The 18,308-nt window shown below is 48.5% G+C and overlaps 1 protein-coding gene across 1 annotated transcript in view; it reads left to right on the top strand.

The window, feature by feature from the left end:
• Window positions 1-18,308, top strand: part of SIGLEC1 (sialic acid binding Ig like lectin 1) — a 40,800-nt gene that overhangs the window by 5,359 nt on the left and 17,133 nt on the right. Inside the window, exons 5-11 of the mRNA XM_084860169.1 lie at window positions 142-396; window positions 2,784-3,083; window positions 6,572-6,826; window positions 10,861-11,163; window positions 12,417-12,671; window positions 14,805-15,107; window positions 16,781-17,041. Of these exons, the coding sequence (XP_084716295.1) occupies window positions 142-396; window positions 2,784-3,083; window positions 6,572-6,826; window positions 10,861-11,163; window positions 12,417-12,671; window positions 14,805-15,107; window positions 16,781-17,041 (1,932 nt within the window). The remainder of the gene's footprint in view (window positions 1-141; window positions 397-2,783; window positions 3,084-6,571; window positions 6,827-10,860; window positions 11,164-12,416; window positions 12,672-14,804; window positions 15,108-16,780; window positions 17,042-18,308) is intronic.

The raw sequence follows: 18,308 nt of genomic DNA, 5'->3' as shown, positions 1-18,308 counted from the left end.
GGAGGGGCCCTGGTTGGGGAAGGCTGTCACAGAGAGAAGGCAGAAGAGTTTCCAGAGCTGTTCAGTTCACTGTTATTTTATGAGTGACATAATTGAACATGGCCTTGTCCCACTACTTCTCTTTCTTCCTTATCATCCCAGCTGCAGAGTTGTCAGTCAGCCCTTCTTCTAGTATAAGGGAAGGTGAGACAGTCACATTGACCTGTGACGTTCCTGGGGAAGACAAGCAAGAGATGCACTACAGCTGGTACAAGAACAACGTCTGGATCAAGGAAGGCACAGCTCGGAGCCTGGTTTTTCTTGAGGTTGCTGTCGGAGACACTGGCTATTACTCTTGCAAAGTGCAGAATGACAAAGGGAGCGAGGTGTCCCAAGTCATTGGACTGAGTGTCTTCTGTGAGTTTTCAGATGTTCCTTTTCATGCTTTATGCTCAGGGCAAACTTTACATGAATAATTCCAGTGGGGTACGAGAGTGTTGTGCTGCAGCCCATAATGACATCCCTGCATTCCATGGGGGGTCTTCTGGCCTAGAACTAAAATCCAACTGCAACTAGGCTGTCACAATGAATGATGAAAACTCAGTTGGTTAATTGTATAAGATTTAGCTGATTGATTGATGAATCAATCAAGCAATTAAATTGTTATGAGTAAAACAATAGTTCTGAAGCAAGGTGTACTTCCTTCTTATTTAGTATTTAATTAATTAACTTTAATAAATTGATAGGCCACCTTTCAATATGAACATTCATAGGGAAGTTCACAATGAGCTGGATGCATGTCTCATAACAGACATGGTCTTACAAGGGGCACTTCCATCCTCTGGGAGAGAAAACACCTCTTTTAAGATGGTTCCTCTTGCCATCCGCACCTTTTACAAGTATTTGTATCAATCTTTAAAAAATCTTGTAACCGATTAAATGTCGTCGTGGCAGCCCTAATTAAAATGAGACTTCTCTGCCAATCAAGTGACTTTTTGTAAAGTTCCTCGAAGATCATTGCCACAGCTCCAAAAGAGAAAGAGGCTTGCGTATTTCCAAATGGAAATCATAATTGATTGATTGACTGATCATTATGTCCTAGACAGATGAAGTGCTACTGTGGCAGTGACCCAGACAGCAATAGCTCTGGGAAATGCAGTTTTCCCAGGGCTACTGAAGTATGTAAAAGAAGGAGGAGGTTTGGAGGTTCATGGGGGAAGGGACTGGAGGCTCAAAATAAATTGAGCTATTTCCCAACATACTTTTTTTTTTCTCAGGGGGGCAGAAGTTATTTTTCTGAGCCAGTGACAAATTCAATGGGGGTTGCATGTTACCCATCTCCAGTTCAACCCAAGAAAGTGTGTCTGTCAAAAGTTTCAGAACCCATTAAAATGGCAAAGCCCACTCTGTATACAGCACAATAAAACACAGTTGGCGCCAGACTAATATGTTTAATGAATGGGGGTCTGTTTTAAATTACATTAACCAGAGAACTTCAAGGATGAATGAGACAGGGGATTTATGGACTTTGTATTGAAGTAAAAAAAAAAAAAGATGGCAAGCAATACTGACTCTATAAACATACTTACACATACACTTGAACATGGCTTAGATTCAACATTGTCTATCGTTGTTTTATACTTCAGTGCAAAGTTAATGTTACCACATTCCCTTCGTCCTTCTGGTTCCCTTATAGTTGTCCTTGCTTATTTGTTTATGTGGTTTTGTCTGTGTGTTTCTAGCAGACTTCCCCAACCCGGTGCCAACCAGTATGTTTGACTACAGTTTCCGTCATCCCTAACATGGCTGGAGGGCACCAGGTTGAGGAAGGCTGGTTTATAGATGCACACTTAGATTAATAGTCCCAGGAGGAGGTGCTTTCTGTTGATCATGCCTGGGGCATTGCTGAAAACCACCTTAATTTGCCCTCGAATAACCCCTGTTATTTGCCCCAGTGCTAGTTTCTGTTCCCAGGGGGTGGGGGGAGGCTTTAATCCCTGGTTTCCTTGCACTGTCTGTTTTGCATAGCAAAAAGGTACTTCCTCCCCTGGTGAGAGAACAGAATCAGACACTGAAGCAAATGAGGGGCAACTGAGAAGCTATTCATCCCTAAACCCACCTCCCATTCATGCTCAACAGGGAAGCAATAAAACAGGCTCTGTAAACAACAAGCCCACCCAAACTAGTAACTCGCGTATGTTTGGAGGAGATACTAGTTTGGGGGGTTCGTAGTTAACAGAGCTAATAAGGTGGACAGGATCTGCAAACAGTAAATGTTTGATTAGGAGCCCTGAACATTCCCCAAATAGCTTGGAGCTGCTCGTGTTGCAACTGCATTTCATTACCAAAAATAATGGCTGGAAAGAACAAGGGAGGACAACATAGAAAAAAATTGGGCTGCAATAATTTGGCAAACCATCATCCAGATGCTCCATAAAAACTCAGGATGGCAATGCCTGAGAAAAGGGTTAGTGTGAGAGGAACTGCTGCCTGTCTGGGTGCCTCCTGCGCCAACAGACTGGAGTTCTGCCCCTGTACATAAGCAGATATCACAAGAACACCACAGGGCTTCACCTCAAAGCCGCAGTGTACAGAGGTGGTACCATATCATCATCCAGCCTCCCCCCACTTGGGCCCCTCCAGCTGTGTTGGACAACAGCTTCCATCATTCTCAGCCAGCATGGCCAATGGCCAGTTTCACTGGCTGGGGTGATGGGAGTTGTAGTCCCACACATCTGAAGGGCCCCAGGCTGGGGGAGGCTGCCCTAAAGAATGCACGCCATGATGGTCTTTGTCTTCCCCAGATCCTCCCAGGACGCCCTCCCTCGCCTTGTTCCAGGAGACCCAGGAGGGAGAATTGGCCATTGTCCACTGCACTGTTGACAGCAACCCCCCGTCCACCCTGAACCTGTACCAGGACAAGCAGCTCATTGCAACCACCAGCTCACACTCGGTGTCCGACCAGCGGATCAGCATCTCCACCGCCCATAACTCTTTGAAGCTGGAGATCAAGAAGGTAATCCCAGCAGACGAGGGTGACTACGAATGCACGGCAACTAACGAGTATGGGAACGCCACCACAGCACATTTCTTTGGTGCCCAAAGTAAGTTGGATGTTTTGCAAATGCACAGTGCTCCTTTAGACTGGCAAGGCTCTAGGGATGCCTTAAAATCAGGGGCAAGACTAGAGGGGTGAAGAGGCTACTGAGCAAGGGGGTTTATAGAAGTGACTTGAAAATCCGATTTAATGTTGGCTCACAAAGCTTTGATGATGATTTGTCTCCAGTGCTTCAGCTCTGTCGTGGCCTCTGTTTACAAGAGAAAGGGATTCTCCTACTGAAAAAAGTTGCCAGGCTCCAGTCCAGGCAGTGCAGGAGAGGACACACTCTCCCACTTGCATCTGGCTGGCCACAGCTGGAAACAGAACATGGTTGTTGTTATTCAAACGTAGGTTTCTAGGAGCCTTCTCTGACCTGGCACCCTCCAGGCTGGCAATGATGGGAGTTGCAGTCCAACATATCTGGAAGGTGCCAGGTTGGGCGAAGCTGGTTTATGGAGTAACAACAATGAGACAGTCTCTGCCCCAAAGGGCATACAGTCTAAACTTCAACAAAGGGGAAGGCTCACCGGGTAGGGGAGGCAGGGGTAGAATATGTATTTATTACATTAGCCAAAGCTGTCTGGGCAGTTTACAAAGATTAAAAACATTAAAAATACAGTATACAGAGATTCAAAGCCATTTACATAAAAACAACAACAACACATGAACAGACAATATACACAAGAGAACACATATCTAAAACAACTTCAAACAAGCAATCTCAAATCAAACAACCCACACGACAATCCACGATAATATGTGATCCGTTTGGTTCCATCTACTAAGGCTTAGTCATGGTAGTGGATGGGAACTGTTGGGGTGGTGCGCATGCCAAGAGTTCATGGAAAAGACGGGTTTTGAGGAGGGATCGGAAGGAAGAGAGAGGCGGGGTCATGCAGGTGTTCTGGGAGGGAGTTCCAGGCATAAGGGGCCATAAGGGAGAAAAGTAGCTTGCTGCACTAGATGGAAGCAGGACAGAACGGGCTGTAGTGTAGTGGTGGGACACCCGGTGGAGGCTGGTGGCTCCAGTGTCAGTGGGCGGGGAATCCGCTCCAGGTTTCAGTCAGAACTCTAAAGGAGCTCTCCAAGGTGCAATGCAAAGCACCTCAGAGAGCTCCTTTAGAGTTCTGACTGAAACCTGGAGCGGATTCCCCGCCCACTGACACTGGAGCCACCAGTCTCCACTGGGAGCCCTGCTTTGCACATAAACGGTCCCACGTTCAGTGCCTAGCATCTCTCCAGGTAGGGCTGAGAAGGACTCTGGTCTGAAAACCTGGAGAGCTGATGCAGACATTCCCTCAAGACAGAATTTTTCCAAGATGCTATATCTCCGGTATTTACCTCAGTCAAAACTGCAAAAAACGTTTCCTGATGTATTGGAAACTTGCTGGCAGCGCAATTAGATAGGGGAAGAGGCAGTTTTGCTCACATTTGGTGACAAAGCAATGCTGTTAAATAAGATTGGCAGAATATTCTTCAAGCGATAAAAGGTGTCAAGGGATATGAGATCCAGCTATCCCCATTCACAGCACTTTTGGGGCTATTTGGAGGACCAGGTTAGGGGAGAACATCAAGTAGTAGTAAGCTATGTGTTAACCTTAACATGAAGGATTGTGCAAAGGACTGGGGAAGGAAAAAGAACAGCTACTGTGCCTGCTTTTGGAAGGGTGGGAGGGTGTGGAAAATAATGCTCATGAACAAAATTACCCGTTATAAAAATGTGTGTGAAGGGAGAAGCAATTCAACAGCAATTTCCCAAAGAAAACAGTCGAAGTTGGAGTCAATATAGACCAGGACGCATTATCCTAACAATGAATTAAGCCTGATATGATTATATATGAAAGTAAAGGAATGTTGCACAGTACCTGCTTATTGCTTGCCTTTATGAACTATTTACCTAGGGAGGCGGTGGGCTCTCCCACACTGGAGGCGTTCAAGATGAGGCTGGACAGCCATCTGTCAGGGATGCTCTGACTTGGATTCCTGCATTGAGCAGGGGGTTGGACTTGATGGCCTTGCAGGCCCCTTCCAACCCTACTATTCTATGATTCTATGATTTGGATTATTTGATTTTATGGTGTATAATCATAACATAGAGAATTGATTATAAAGTATAAGTGGTTACATGTATAAGAAATGTAATACGAAGACTTTTACAACTGCCTGGTTTTTAAAGGATTAATTGAATGGATTAAATGTAAATAGATTAATTTTTAAACACATAAATAAACGTCCCAGGTTCGATCCCTGGCATCTCCAGTTAGGGCTGGAAAAAAACCTGCCTGAACCCCTGGGGAGCCTTGGCTCCCAGTCGTTGTCGATCAGTGTTGACAATACTGGGCTAGATGGACCAGTGGGCAATATAAGACAGCTTCTTGTGTTCCTAACTCAGCAAATATGCCTTTTCGGGAGTCCTGAAGAAAAAGGGCCATGGAATCCCTCAGCTTCCTTTAGAGACAGAGCAGGAGGAAAAACCTCCTCTTCATTGTTGGTTCATATACTGGACTTCTACTTGTAGCTGGTCAAAATCAGGTGCTTCACCTGTACACCTAAAATGCAAAATGTGAATGCAACAATGGTGCATTTTCAAACAGACGTAAAATGAAGGTACTCGTCTCACTGGGGAACTGGGAATGGCAACCGCTCTTGCGTTCAGTGTATACTCCGCGGCAAACTCTGTTTGCTGCCTTCTAATGTGTGGCGAGGGCCCAAAGACAGTTGTCATCGAGTGTGGAAAATGGGGGATGGGACTGGGGCATCTGACCGATGCCTCTGCCTGGCTTCCAAGAGCCCCACCCTTTCCACTTGTTGTCAGAGGCCATCGTTCTACACAGCCCTTGGCTCAGCGGTAGAGCAGCCGCTTTGCATCCGGAAGGTCCCAGGTTCAGGCCCTGCTGGCAGTTCCAGTTAAAAGGTTCTCAGCCGCATGGCCAAGAGAGAACTTTGCCAGTCTGAGTAGCTAGTGCTGGGCTGGATGGACCAATGACCTGACTCCCTGTTAGGCAATCATTTCATGAACCAACGTTCACCTGCGATTCTAGCCTTATTTGGCGAATCCATTCATTTTGTTTCATTTATTACATTTCTATACCACCCAATGGCCAGAGCTCCCTGGGTAGTTTACAAAGATTAAGGGCACAATCCTATGCGGGTTCAGACAGAAAAAAGTCCCATGACTCCCAGCGTTCCCCAGCTAGTAGTGCTGGCTGGGGAATACTGGGAGTCATAGGACATTTTTCTGTCTAAACACGCATCGGACTGCACCCTAAAAACCTTAAAAGAATATTGCGCATCATATAAAACTGTAGACATACAAACATGTAAACAGACAGTACACACACACGCACACACAAAATGGCGAGGGATGTTGGGGGTTGTAGGCCAAAACATTTGGAGAGCCACAAGTTCCCCACTTCTGGGCTAACCCCATTCGTTCGTCAGGTAACTAATCCATGTCCTCCACTTTTTTGTACTTTCCCACCCTTCTCCCAGCTGCCAGAGTGATGGTCAGCCCTTCCAACGAATTACCCGAAGGCGAGCAAGTCACCCTGGCCTGTCTGGCCACCGTGGGGCCAGGGGAAGAAACCACTTACACATGGTATAAGAACGCCAAGTGGCTACAAGAGGGAAAGGAAAACTCCCTGGTCTTCCCAGTGGTGGCCAGTGGGGATGCTGGAACGTTCCACTGTGCAGCCCGGAATAAGCAAGGCAGCAGCACGTCCCCGGCCGTCACTCTGCGTGTCTTGTGTGAGTAGCCTTTCCATCCACGTAGGAGCCAGTGTGGTCCGGAGGGGGAGGGCGTTGTATGTGGGTCTGGGACATGGGAGTGATGATAATTCCTCCTCAGCTATAGACTCTGTGGAAAAAAGGCATTTGAGGAATTGTGGATTACAGCGGGCGGGCGGCACTGCGGCGCCCATGGGCACTGGGGCAACCCACTGAGCTGCTCTACCCCTCTCACTTTTCTTCTAAAAGCAAATTAACCATTTGCTTACCAGCAGCTGGGATTGCTGCAAAGGGAAGTGAGGACCTCCAGCCGCTGCCATTGTCATTTCTCATGAATGCCTCTGGGCCCCATCTGGGGCTCAGAGATCTTCCCAGGATATAAAGCTGGCAGGTGGCTGCAGGCAGATGCTTTCCTCTGCAGTGCACCCAGCCACCAAGGAAAAGGGGCGGGGGAAGAAAAAGGGATTGCTGTTACTTCTTGTCTGGGGTGGGGGGTGGCTAGGAATGGCAGCACTGAGCTGGGGCGGGGCTGGGGGTCAGGGAAGCCAGCAAGAAACCAGCAGGGAGTGGGGGAGTGAGAGCAGCCAGAAGCCAGTGGGGGTTGAGGGAGCCAGCTGGGAGGAACTGGGAGGTGGGGTGGGGTTGGGGAGCCTTGTGTGCTTGTATGTGTCAGGGTGTAAACTGAGCCCAGAGAGCCCCAGAGCAGTTCGGATTCTGAGGAGGAACAGCTCTCCGTGGGAGAGGGGCCAGCTCATCCCTCCCAGGCTCAGCACCTCGCAGAGGTTCCTCCTTCCAGCATTCCTAAGATAGATAGCGACCCTGGCAGTGAGAGAATGCAGGAGGGGGGCTTCTTAGATGCTCGACGCAGATGCAAAGAGCCACGAGCAATGGAGGGCGCGGAAAGGAGGCGTAGTGGCCGTTTGACTTGCAAGCAACGGCTGCCTCCCATGGACCCAAGGGAAAGAGGGAGGATCTCTCCCTAGCCCATAAGTTCAGGGTCTTCAAGTGACTCTCTTTCAAAGGGGGATCAAGCTGTCAGGAGCGCTTTGGCGGCTTCTCCCAGTAGATTCCAATAGCCAACTCAAGACACAGACGAAAGGATTTCTTTTCAAAGCTTTAATCCTTTTACAACTTAATGACTCTTTCAGATGCTAATCACAGTGACTAAAGCAAGGAACAGCAGAGTGGCCTAAGCTTCAGGTAGGCAGTTGATCCCCGTTTGAAGGAGAGTCACTTGAAGACCCAGAACTTATGGGCTAGGGAGAGATCCTCCCTCTTTCCCTTAGGTCCAAAGGAAGCGGCCGTTACTTGCGTGCCAAACGGGCGCTACGCCTCCTTTCCATGCCCTCCATCGCTTGTCACTCTGCATCTGCGTCGAGCATCTAAGAAGCCCCCCTCCCGCATTCCCTCACAGCCAGGGTTGCTATCTATCTTAGGAATGCTGGCAGGAGGAATCTCTGTGAGGTGCTGAGCCTGGGAGGGATGAGCTGGCCCCTCTCCCACGGATAGCTGTTCCTCCTCAGAATCCGAACTGCTCTGGGGCTCTCTGGGCTCAGTTTACACCTTGACAGTATGTCTGAATGGATCGGGCTGCATGTGTGTGAGAAAGAGAGAGGGGGAGAGAAAGGCTTTAGGGGGGATTTTGGAGGGATCCTGAAAAAGAGTGAGCATGGCTTTTCATGTGCTTGAAGCATGAGGGAAGGAGGCAGAAGTCACACGTGTGTATCTGTTGGTGGTGAGCCAGAGGGTGTGAGGGAGAATTATGGGGCACAGGATACAGAGGGAGAGAGAAAAAGAGACAGGGCAGGGAATGAGCTGGCTGGCAGGGGTGGGCAGAGAGAAAGAGCTTGCCTTCTATGAAAGAGGTTTCTGTTGGCCATGAAAACTGTGGGTTCAAAGGAGTTGTTTAGTGTGTTGGGACTCAGATCCACCTCTGCCTGTACTTAGTTTTTGGAGCAGGTTACTTGTCCTCGGTGACGAGCCACACCTCCCATGGCAGCCATTTTATGGTGGTGCCGAGGACAGTTTCTCAAATTGCCAAATTTGCCGACGGGGCCAAAAAAGTTGCCTACCCCTTGTTTAGAAAGTTCTCACAGGTCTGTTATAAATACTGAAGTCTATTCAATGACTGTTTTATAAAAGTAGTTTAATACTGCTTTTCAGCCCTACTTGTGGCCCAAAACAAAGCAAACAATACCAAGTAACAAAAATCAAAACTAAGACCTTAAAATCCAAAGGAGCAGAATTAAAGCCTTCAATTCTATTTTTTAATAAGATGAAAAACCAGATAGGATGAACAAGACTCTGAACTTGCCTAAAAGTCATCAGGCAGGAGGGAATTCCAAAACTGGGATTCTGCCACAGTTATGCAGCAGATTCATAGCGGATGAGACTGTCTTTCAGATATCCGGTCCCTAAGCCATTTAGGGCTTTAAGGGGTAAGAGCCAGCACCTTGAACTGGGCCCAGAAATAAATTGGAAGCCAGTGCAGTTAACACAGGTTCAGTATAATGTGGTCTAAAATGCCTACACCGGAGAGCCATCTGGCTGTCACATTCCACACCAGACTCTTCCGAAGACTTTTCTAGGGCAGCCCTGTCATTACACTGTATCTCACACAAGAGAGCTGTGTATGCCCCGGCCGTGGGCTGCTAAGGTTTGGAGGTGCCGAGATAGTGATAAGCCAGATTCAGGTTTGCTTACAAGGAGACTTTATTGAGTACTTACAGCACACAGGCGTACCCAATGGTGGGCTCAGACAGCTTCTCTGAACCCAGAGCCAAGGGGTAAAAATGGGTCTTATACCATACATGTCAGCAGTGAGGCAGCATGACAGCAGCAAGCATTAATTAGTGTTCATCTGCAACTTTCCCAGCATAGACTAACAGCGCTTGTTCAGAAGGAAAACAATCAGAACTTTCCCAGCACAGACACCTGTAACTTGGCATAAGCATAGCCTCACTTCTCAGGCACATCCTAGGCCCTGATAAGATACTAGCTTTTGTTAGCATGGAATGTGCTGAGACCACGCTATCGACCTTTGACTCATCTCACATGCTTAGAGGCCCACTAGCAAGGAAATTGCACTTATAATGAACCTAAAGGGAGCACTATGGATCTCTAGGCCCTCTAAAACTACAGGTGACTTGGTTACACTCCTGGGACCATTACAAGCTGCTAATTAGTGGGGGCAGGGCATACGATGGGCAACAAGATGTCTTGTGCTAGAACAGGGGTGGGGAACTCAGGCCCAGGGGCCACATCCAGCTCCCCAGGGTTCCACAGATGTACACTCCCCCTTTCCCCCAACCAATGATGGTTTGGTGGTTTCCCGGGTTTTGCACAGGTTTTTCCCCATTCTAAAAAGGTGAAATGCCCCTCCTAAAGCTTGCTTGCTGGCATTGAGTTCTTTAAGCTACAATGGGCTGGTATTGGTTGGTGTTTCTGTGTTTTTGGCCCCACCCCTTTTGCCCTTGGCCACTGCAGTGCAGCCCCCGGGGGCTTTTTCTAAATGGATTCGGCCCTTGAACTGAAAGAGGTTCCCCACACTGGTGCTGGAAGCTGCAGCTTGGATGCTAGATAATGGCCATTGTCCTTATTTTTTAAATATCGCTGGGTGTAGGGTGAAACTGAACAAGATCAGGAAAGGTTTGCCACGCCAGAGGTGCAGGAGTTCTCTCCCGTTACAGATGCCATTTTCTGATCCCCATGAAGGCCTCGATTGACAACCCTTCCCTTTGTTTTCATATTCTGCATGATGTCTGTATTATCAGACAAGCCAGCTCCCAAATGGGAGTTGATGAGGGTTTTAACCTGCAGTCACCCTGCCTGTTTCACAGAATTTTGCTGGTGGGGCTGGGACTAAGGTGCCAACGTCTTCCACATGGAACCCTCTCGTGTTTTCCCACCGCTTCTTCTGTCTTTCTTAGCACAGAAAATCGGTTAAGGAGAAAAAGGCTGAATAGCTGCATGAGGCCTTCCGAGCCTGGGGCCCTCTGCCTAGAAGCACCCTTTTTGTGTCACAGGCACCAATATTTCTCGCTTTCCACCCACAGATTCTCCTCGGCTGCCTGTTCTGAGCTCTTTGCTACAGACGCAAGGGGGGCATCTTGGCATCATCCAGTGTACAGTTGACAGTGACCCCCCATCTGAGATGGCGTTATACAAGGGTGGCACGCTCATCGGCTCCACTGCAACTGCCCCTTCGGGGGCTGACCCCAGGGTGAGTGTGGCCTCGTCGTACAACGCTCTGAAGGTGAACATCAAGGACATGACGCTGGAGGATGAAGGGCAGTACGTGTGCTCCGCTCAAAACCGCTACGGAGACTCAACAGCCTCCATGGACTTCACAGCTGAAAGTAAGTCACTGAGAGGGGCACACTTGCAGTCATGTTGTTGCTGAGAATTGTGAGCTGAAAATTGGTCCCAACGGGGATATGGAAGGATCACAAAATTAGATAATATCCAATAGAAGCACAGGATGCAACCACAGTGGGGGTTCAGTTGACCCCCTCCCATGTGTTGAAAAAACAGCTGGGGAGGGCCCTGCAGGCGATCCCCACCCCCACCCCACCATGTGCATGTTTGGCAGGCATGTGAAGGGCCTTGTGTCTCACATGGAGGAGCTCTAGGCGCATGCGCAACAAAATAAGGCACCAGCTGAACAAAATCCAAAAACGACAGTGCTGGTAAAGCACACAACTGGAAAATGATCTGAATCACAAGAAGCCCTGAGCTTATAATTACAGGGAGCCTCAGAAGAAACAAAAGACAGAAATACTGAACTAATACATAGCCATAAATAAGGATATTAGATACAAAAATGCAGATATAGTGTACAAAGATATAAACATAAAAACTTGAAGGAACAATAATCTGTGAATCCAGGTGTAAACTTAGATCTTGAACTTGATCTTTTGGCTGCAAAAAGCACACACAAACACGTGGCATTTTTTTCTGTACAAAAAACCCTGGTCAAAGTAGCAAACACGTCTTTGGCTCAGCCTTGCTAGGAGGCCAGGTTCTCTGTATGTGTCCAGGGGAGCTGGTGAGTTCTGCACCCTGGGTGATCCCTGCTACTGTAACTCTAACATCTCCTGCCATTGCTATTCCAACATTTCTATTTGTTAGATGCCTTATAAAACAAAAACATTTTTGGAGCTCTAGGTCTAGGTGCATACCTCACAGAGGTGTTGAACCTCAGGCCTGCAGGCCAAATCTGGGATCTCAGTCCATCTCTCCAGCATTCCCCACATAGTCCTGCCCCCTTCCGCTGGCCCCTCCCCTTTCCCGCTACCTTTTGCGCAGCTTTTCCCCACCCTAAAAGGTTGGCATGCCTCTCCTTAAGGCGCCGTTACTGGCAGGAAGATACAATAGGCTGGTGTTTGGGGTGTTTTTACCCCGCCTCTTTTGCCTTTGTCCCCACCCACCCCTGGAAAGCAGCCCCAGAGAGCTTCCCCCCAAAATGGAATTGGGCCCTCGAACTCAAAGAGGTTCAACACCCCTGGGTTAAACGCTCTTTGTTCTGCCATCGTTCCCCTTCCTCTCTGACAAGTGTTTCCTTGTGTGTGTGTGTGTGTGTGTGTGTGTCCCTCGGCCGATCTTCCTTTAGCTGCAAAAATAATCATCACACCGTCTTCAGAGGTGCGTGAAGGCGAGGCGCTCCGTCTGTCCTGTGCAGTGAACAGCAATTCTTCAACCCTGGCCAACTACACCTGGTACAAGGATGGCATCCTTCTCTCCGAGGCCTTTGGGAATCCCCTGGAGTTCCAGCGAGTGGCCCGTGGGGATGCCGGGATGTATCACTGCCGAGTGGAGAATCAGAGAGCCAGCAGAAGCTCCAGCTCTGTGGCCCTGTCTGTGCTGTGTAAGAGGCCCTGGCTTTTCCATTTCGACAACGGTGCTCTGAAGCTAGTCTTTGTTTTTCGTTTTTTAAATTGCTTCTATAATTTGATAGGCATATATCTTATTTGTCTATAATATGTTTATACTGCTTGATACCTGAAGCTCTCTGGGCGGTTCACAGAGCAAAATGTGAAACCATAAAATGAAATGACATAGACCTGCTAGACATATCTCAAGTAGAAACCATAGATATCTGCACAGGTGGCTGCCGCAGGGCAAAACTCAGTGCTCCTCTATGACCAGGAGGGGTCAGGAGGGGTCAGTCACTCTGTGGGACAGTGCCACCCCCCCCCATTGCCCTCCAGCTGTGTAGGACTGCGACTCCCATTGCCCCCAGCCAGCATGGCCATTGGGAATGATGGGAGTTGCAGTCCAACACACCTGGAGGGCAGAAGGCTGGGGAAAGCAGCTGTAGCCTCCCTGTCACTGGAAGAACTCAGGGCACAATTGGCAGGAAAGTTCTCCTGAGCAAATCCCATTCATTTCATGGCGTGTGCCCTAGATATATGCCAAGAATTCGGTCCAGGAATGCTGCAGGCCAAAGGCCCTCGAACTGCATGCTGAGCCCAACTGAACCTGGTGAGGCACCCGGTTTGGTTGCTCACCTGTCTGTCACTTAGGAACTGGGGGTGGGCTACCCTTTTTGTACCAAAAGAGCCATGCAAATGAGGGGCACTGAACCTTCCTCCCCACCGCTGCCGCCATGCCTTTCCTCCCCATGCTCCATTGACACAGGTGCCCTTCCCCCAGCCCAGCTCCCAGGGTTTGGCATGATGGGGCATCTACCGGGTCCCATGCACTAGCAAGGGGACCACTGGCAACCGGAGCCCCTGAAACCAACCGCTGACAACGTGCATCGGTGGGCATCCGTGTGGGCTGGCTGTGCCCAGAGTGACAGGACTGTGGCACCCCCTGTGCAAGGGGCCTTCCTGCTGGGCCCTGGCTTGTGCTTGGGATGTGAATTCATCCCTGGGGAGACCACCAGGCTTGGCCGCTGGCCCAAAAGGGGCACACTGGCAGGCAAGGGCTGAGGGGCTGGGGCAACCAGGAGGAGGAGTGGCCCGGGGGCTTGTGTGGATGGGGGGCAGGGTCTCTTTCCCAGAAACTTTTGCTCTTGGTACACAGAGAGCTGCCTGATATCTGCCACCTTGTGTGGCTGGCAGGGGCTCTCCAGAGCCTCAGGCATGGACTAGGGGACTTTCACCTGCCGCCACACCCTTTTTAAGTGGAGACGCCAGGACTGGACCCAGGCACTGACAGCATTCAGGATGTGCTCCGTCAGTGAGTCCTGGACCCTCCCCTTGGAGCAGGCTGCTGAACTCAGGCTCACGGGCCAAATCCAGCCCCCAGCAGGTCCCCAGATGGCCCTGCCCCTCCCCCCATCGTTGGGTGGTTCCCTGGCTCTTGTGCCATTTCCCCCCATTCTAAAATGGTTGGAATGCCTCTCTCGGCAGGAAGGGCTTTAAGCTTCTCTGAAACGGAATTTGGCCCTAGTGCTGAAGGTGGTTCCACAGCCCTGCCTCAGAGTCAGCCCTGATGCCAAAATTGAGCTGGAAGAGGGGGGGACGGGGGGGGGGACTGCGTCAATGGAGCACAGAGGAGTAACTTGGGGGAAGGTTCAGTTCCTTCTGCCCATGCACACCTCTTCATGTTGAAACAAGAGGTGCACACCTCACCTGTGAATCGCCAACATGGCTGCGCCAGTCCGGCCACATCTACCTGGGCCCAGGCTGCAACAATTTCAGGCATTCTCCCATCCTCCCAGACTTCGGTGTTTAACAGAGTTTCTTCTCCACATGTGGAGATAAAACCATTTCTGCGAGTGCATGGATTGCATCAGTGCCCTTGCGAGGGAGCCAGGATCAGCTGTCGCTCCCTCTTGAGTGCATTTTCCATGGCCAAGCCACACCCGCGTAATGCCTGGGAAAGCTCTCAAGGCCACTTTGGACATGATAATCAAGGATAGCTCTTCCACGCAGGAAAGACGTATGTATGCTATCACGTGCAGCAGATGCACACGTCTCCCTTTTGTTCTACGCACGCACCAACAGGACACAATGCGACAGCAACGGGTGTGCGTGTGCTCTGGTTTCAGACCCCCCTGGGGATCCTCAGGTGGCAATCTTCGTGGAGAGCGAGAGGGGCAGGGTGGCCATTTTCCGGTGCTCCGTGGACAGCAATCCCCCAGCCAAGCTGGCTCTGTACAAAGGAGAGGAGCTCATGGCCTCCAGTGCTTCAGAACCCAGCAGAGCCCCCCGGAGGGTCAGCATTGCAGCGGCCCACAATGCCCTGCGGGTGGAGATGAGAGACATTGTGCCGGAGGACGAAGGCAGCTACAACCTCACGGCCACCAACGCGTGCGGCTCCTCCTCCAGGTCGCTGTACTTCCACGTGCAAAGTGAGTGCGAGTGTGTGCGCGCACGCAGCCACCAATACATGTTGAGTGAGGGGTGAGCTCGCAGGTTCGCAATTACACTCCCCTTAAGCAAAGCAAAGCGAATGGGCCTTAATCGCCATTCAAGACCAAGCCACCCCCGATATTTTGCATGATATATTGTTGCTGGGGAAATTCATTTCCCCCCAGGTACTTCTGTGAGGATTGCAGCTAAGCTCAGAAGGAGCAGGGAAGTCTTGGCGGGTGGGCAGGTGGCCGTCCCTGTTAATAAAAAGGCGCTGATGCGGCATCCTTGACAGCCCTGGCTCCACAACACCACTGCTTTCACAGAGATTTCCCACCCAGATGAAAGCCCCATCTTAAATGCGCATCCATCTCTGCTCTTTGTGATCTGTTTGCACAAAATGGATACTATTCGTGATGCCTGTCATTTTGATTTCTGTTCCCTTGTTGGTCTGTTTTCTGATACCCGCTGGTTATGTTTCAGTAAGTTTTAGTTATATTGTATATTTGCATATTTATATTATGGTTCTACTGCTGTACACCACCTGAATATATTTGACATGACAGATGGCACAGAAATATTTTATATAAATAAGTAATAATCTGATACTCCACCCTGTTTGAATGAAACATTATGCGGGTGTGGTTCTTTCCCTCCCCAGAAAAAAATACTAACTCTAAATAATCTATAAGTGTGGAAAGATTAACCTGTTCGGTTATCAGTTTTAGCAGATGGTTATTATTTTTATTAAGAAGCAGATACTTACAACATCTCACCAATAGTTTACTTAACCAATAATCAGTAGATCAGGATGGTTATTGTGATTTATTCATGCCCCATTTTTCTGCTCATAGATCACCCAGAGCATAAAAATATACAATACAGCACAGCAACAGATATCGGTATCAAAACAAAAGTTAAAGGAAAACAATGGCAGTCAAAAGGCACCACGTAAAATATAATTGAGTCTAGAACAGCAGCCAAGCTATAAAATAAACTTGACCAAATAAAAAGCTGTTCAGCCTCTGACTAAAAGCAGTCAAAGAGGGTGCCTGACAGCTCCTTCACCGGGAGGATCTTGCAGAGCTGCAATTCTAAATAGTGGAGAACGGTTTGCATTTAAGGGTGGGCTTTTATTGTCAGGACGGAGCCAATTTGCTTGGGTTTCTCTTAGTTTAGAAGATTTATTCAGCATGTCTAGATTATCTAATATAATTTATTCTGGCTCTGCTTGTCACGAGAAGGAAGGGGAAAAGGCTATATAGGCCATTGACAACTCCCATCCCCCTGACTCATTCAGTGACCCATTTTGGCTTCTGAGATTTCAGCAGCCACTCAAGGCATATTTTTGCAACCTTGAGGACTAGGAAGTTGCTTTTAGAACAAAAATGAAAGCTGAGATACTTAGGGAGCTGAATATATGTATAAAATACTATATTATGTAGCTGTTTTGCATACGCACAGCCCTGATTACTATAATAATCATTAGTAATTGAAAATGACTAACATATTATTTATAGCAGTTTGCAGGGCAAGTACTTTCCAATTCTTCTCCATCAAGGTTCTATTTTTAAAATGCAAGCATGCCATCCCTCAGCCCACTGCACTCTGAGCATTCATTATTGAAGCATGTCCTTAATTTTTTTTTATGTCACTTTCCTCCGGTTTCCAGTGGCCCGCATTCTGGTCACACCATCCCCAGAACTGTTGGAAGGGGATGCGGCCAGCCTCACCTGTGACGTAATGGGGAGTGCTGTGGATGACTCCACCTTCTCCTGGTATAAAAACAGCAAACCCATTCCAGAGACCAACACCAGCACCCTCACTTTCCCACGCATCACCAGCAGAGATACTGGGTCCTACCACTGCAAGGCCCGCTCTCCGGATGAGAGCAGCACAAGTGTCTCCCCGTCTGTCAGCATCACTGTCTACTGTAAGTGGTACTTTTTGCAGCAGTCCCTTTGAACAGAAGTAGTCTCCCTGTTATCTTGTTGCGATGGGGCCGCAGCTCAGCAGCAGTCGGAGCACGTGCTTTGTGTGCGGAACATCCCAGGTTTACTCCCTGGCCCCTCCAGGTAGATGATTCAGGTAGCAGGCCCTGGAGAGCCACTGCTGCCAGTCAGAGCAGGCCATGCTAGGAATGAAGGGCCATTGGTCCGCACACGGCAGCTTCCCATGTTTCGCATGCAGTAGACGTGCTCTGGTCAGGTCTGTTGTGTTTGCATTTGGCACTGATTCACCCTTCCAAACAAAACAGGAAATGTGTTCCAACCCTAAACATCATGACAATGCAACACATGGGATGGGCTAACTGGTGATGATCAAGAAGATATGCAAGAACATCTGATGGTATAATTTTATCTGTGCAGGCTAAAAACATATATTAAACAATAGAGGAAAGTACAATATTATTGCACTGTAAGGTCCTACAACAGCAGAAGTAACCACTTCCAAATGGTTTTGGTTTTACTTGTACTGGTTACTTCTGGTAACGTAGGACATTACAGGGCAATAATATTGTACTTTCCTCTATTGTTTAATATATGTTTTTAGCCTGCACAGATAAAATTTTACCATCAGATATTCTTGCATATCTTCTTGATCATCACCAGTTAGCCCATCCCACTTGTTGCATTGTCTTATTCACCCTTCCTACATGGAAAGGTTCGTTAGCCCTCCAGACCCAGTGTTGGGCCCCTGTGTGACACTACCTAGTGTTGGGGACAACAGCAATACACACACACACACCTGCACAGAGCCAAGGGATGGGTGGATCTGTCAGTTTATCTCATTTTTTTCCAATCTTATGTTCAGATTGCCCGAACACTGAGATTTTTTTTTTAAGTTTGCATGACAGTTCATCAACATTTTTGTGCATTTCTCCCAAGACATGCATTTTTGTATAGACTGCCGCCTAATATACGCATTTTCGCAGGCACTTTTCCTAATATATGTTTTTAATGTTATTTCCCCTAATATATGCATTTTTGCATGCATTTTTTTAACTGGCGAACTCCATTGCAGAAGTTGAAAAAGTCTGAATTTCGAAGGACATCCACAGTTTTCTTCGTATAGGGGTTCGAAAGTGTGAAATTAGGTTCAGTGTCAATTGGATGAATTTCGTCTGAATCCCTGACATGTACACATGTCCGCACACACGCACACACAGGATCCAAGGGCTGCTCTGGCATATGGGCAGC

Source organism: Heloderma suspectum, chromosome 5, assembly GCF_057233095.1.
Source record: "Heloderma suspectum isolate Gila_16-S chromosome 5, 16-S_ref, whole genome shotgun sequence".
Lineage (NCBI taxonomy): Eukaryota > Metazoa > Chordata > Lepidosauria > Squamata > Helodermatidae > Heloderma > Heloderma suspectum.
Note: the sequence above shows the minus strand (reverse complement) of the source record. Positions and strands in the feature narration are given on the sequence as shown.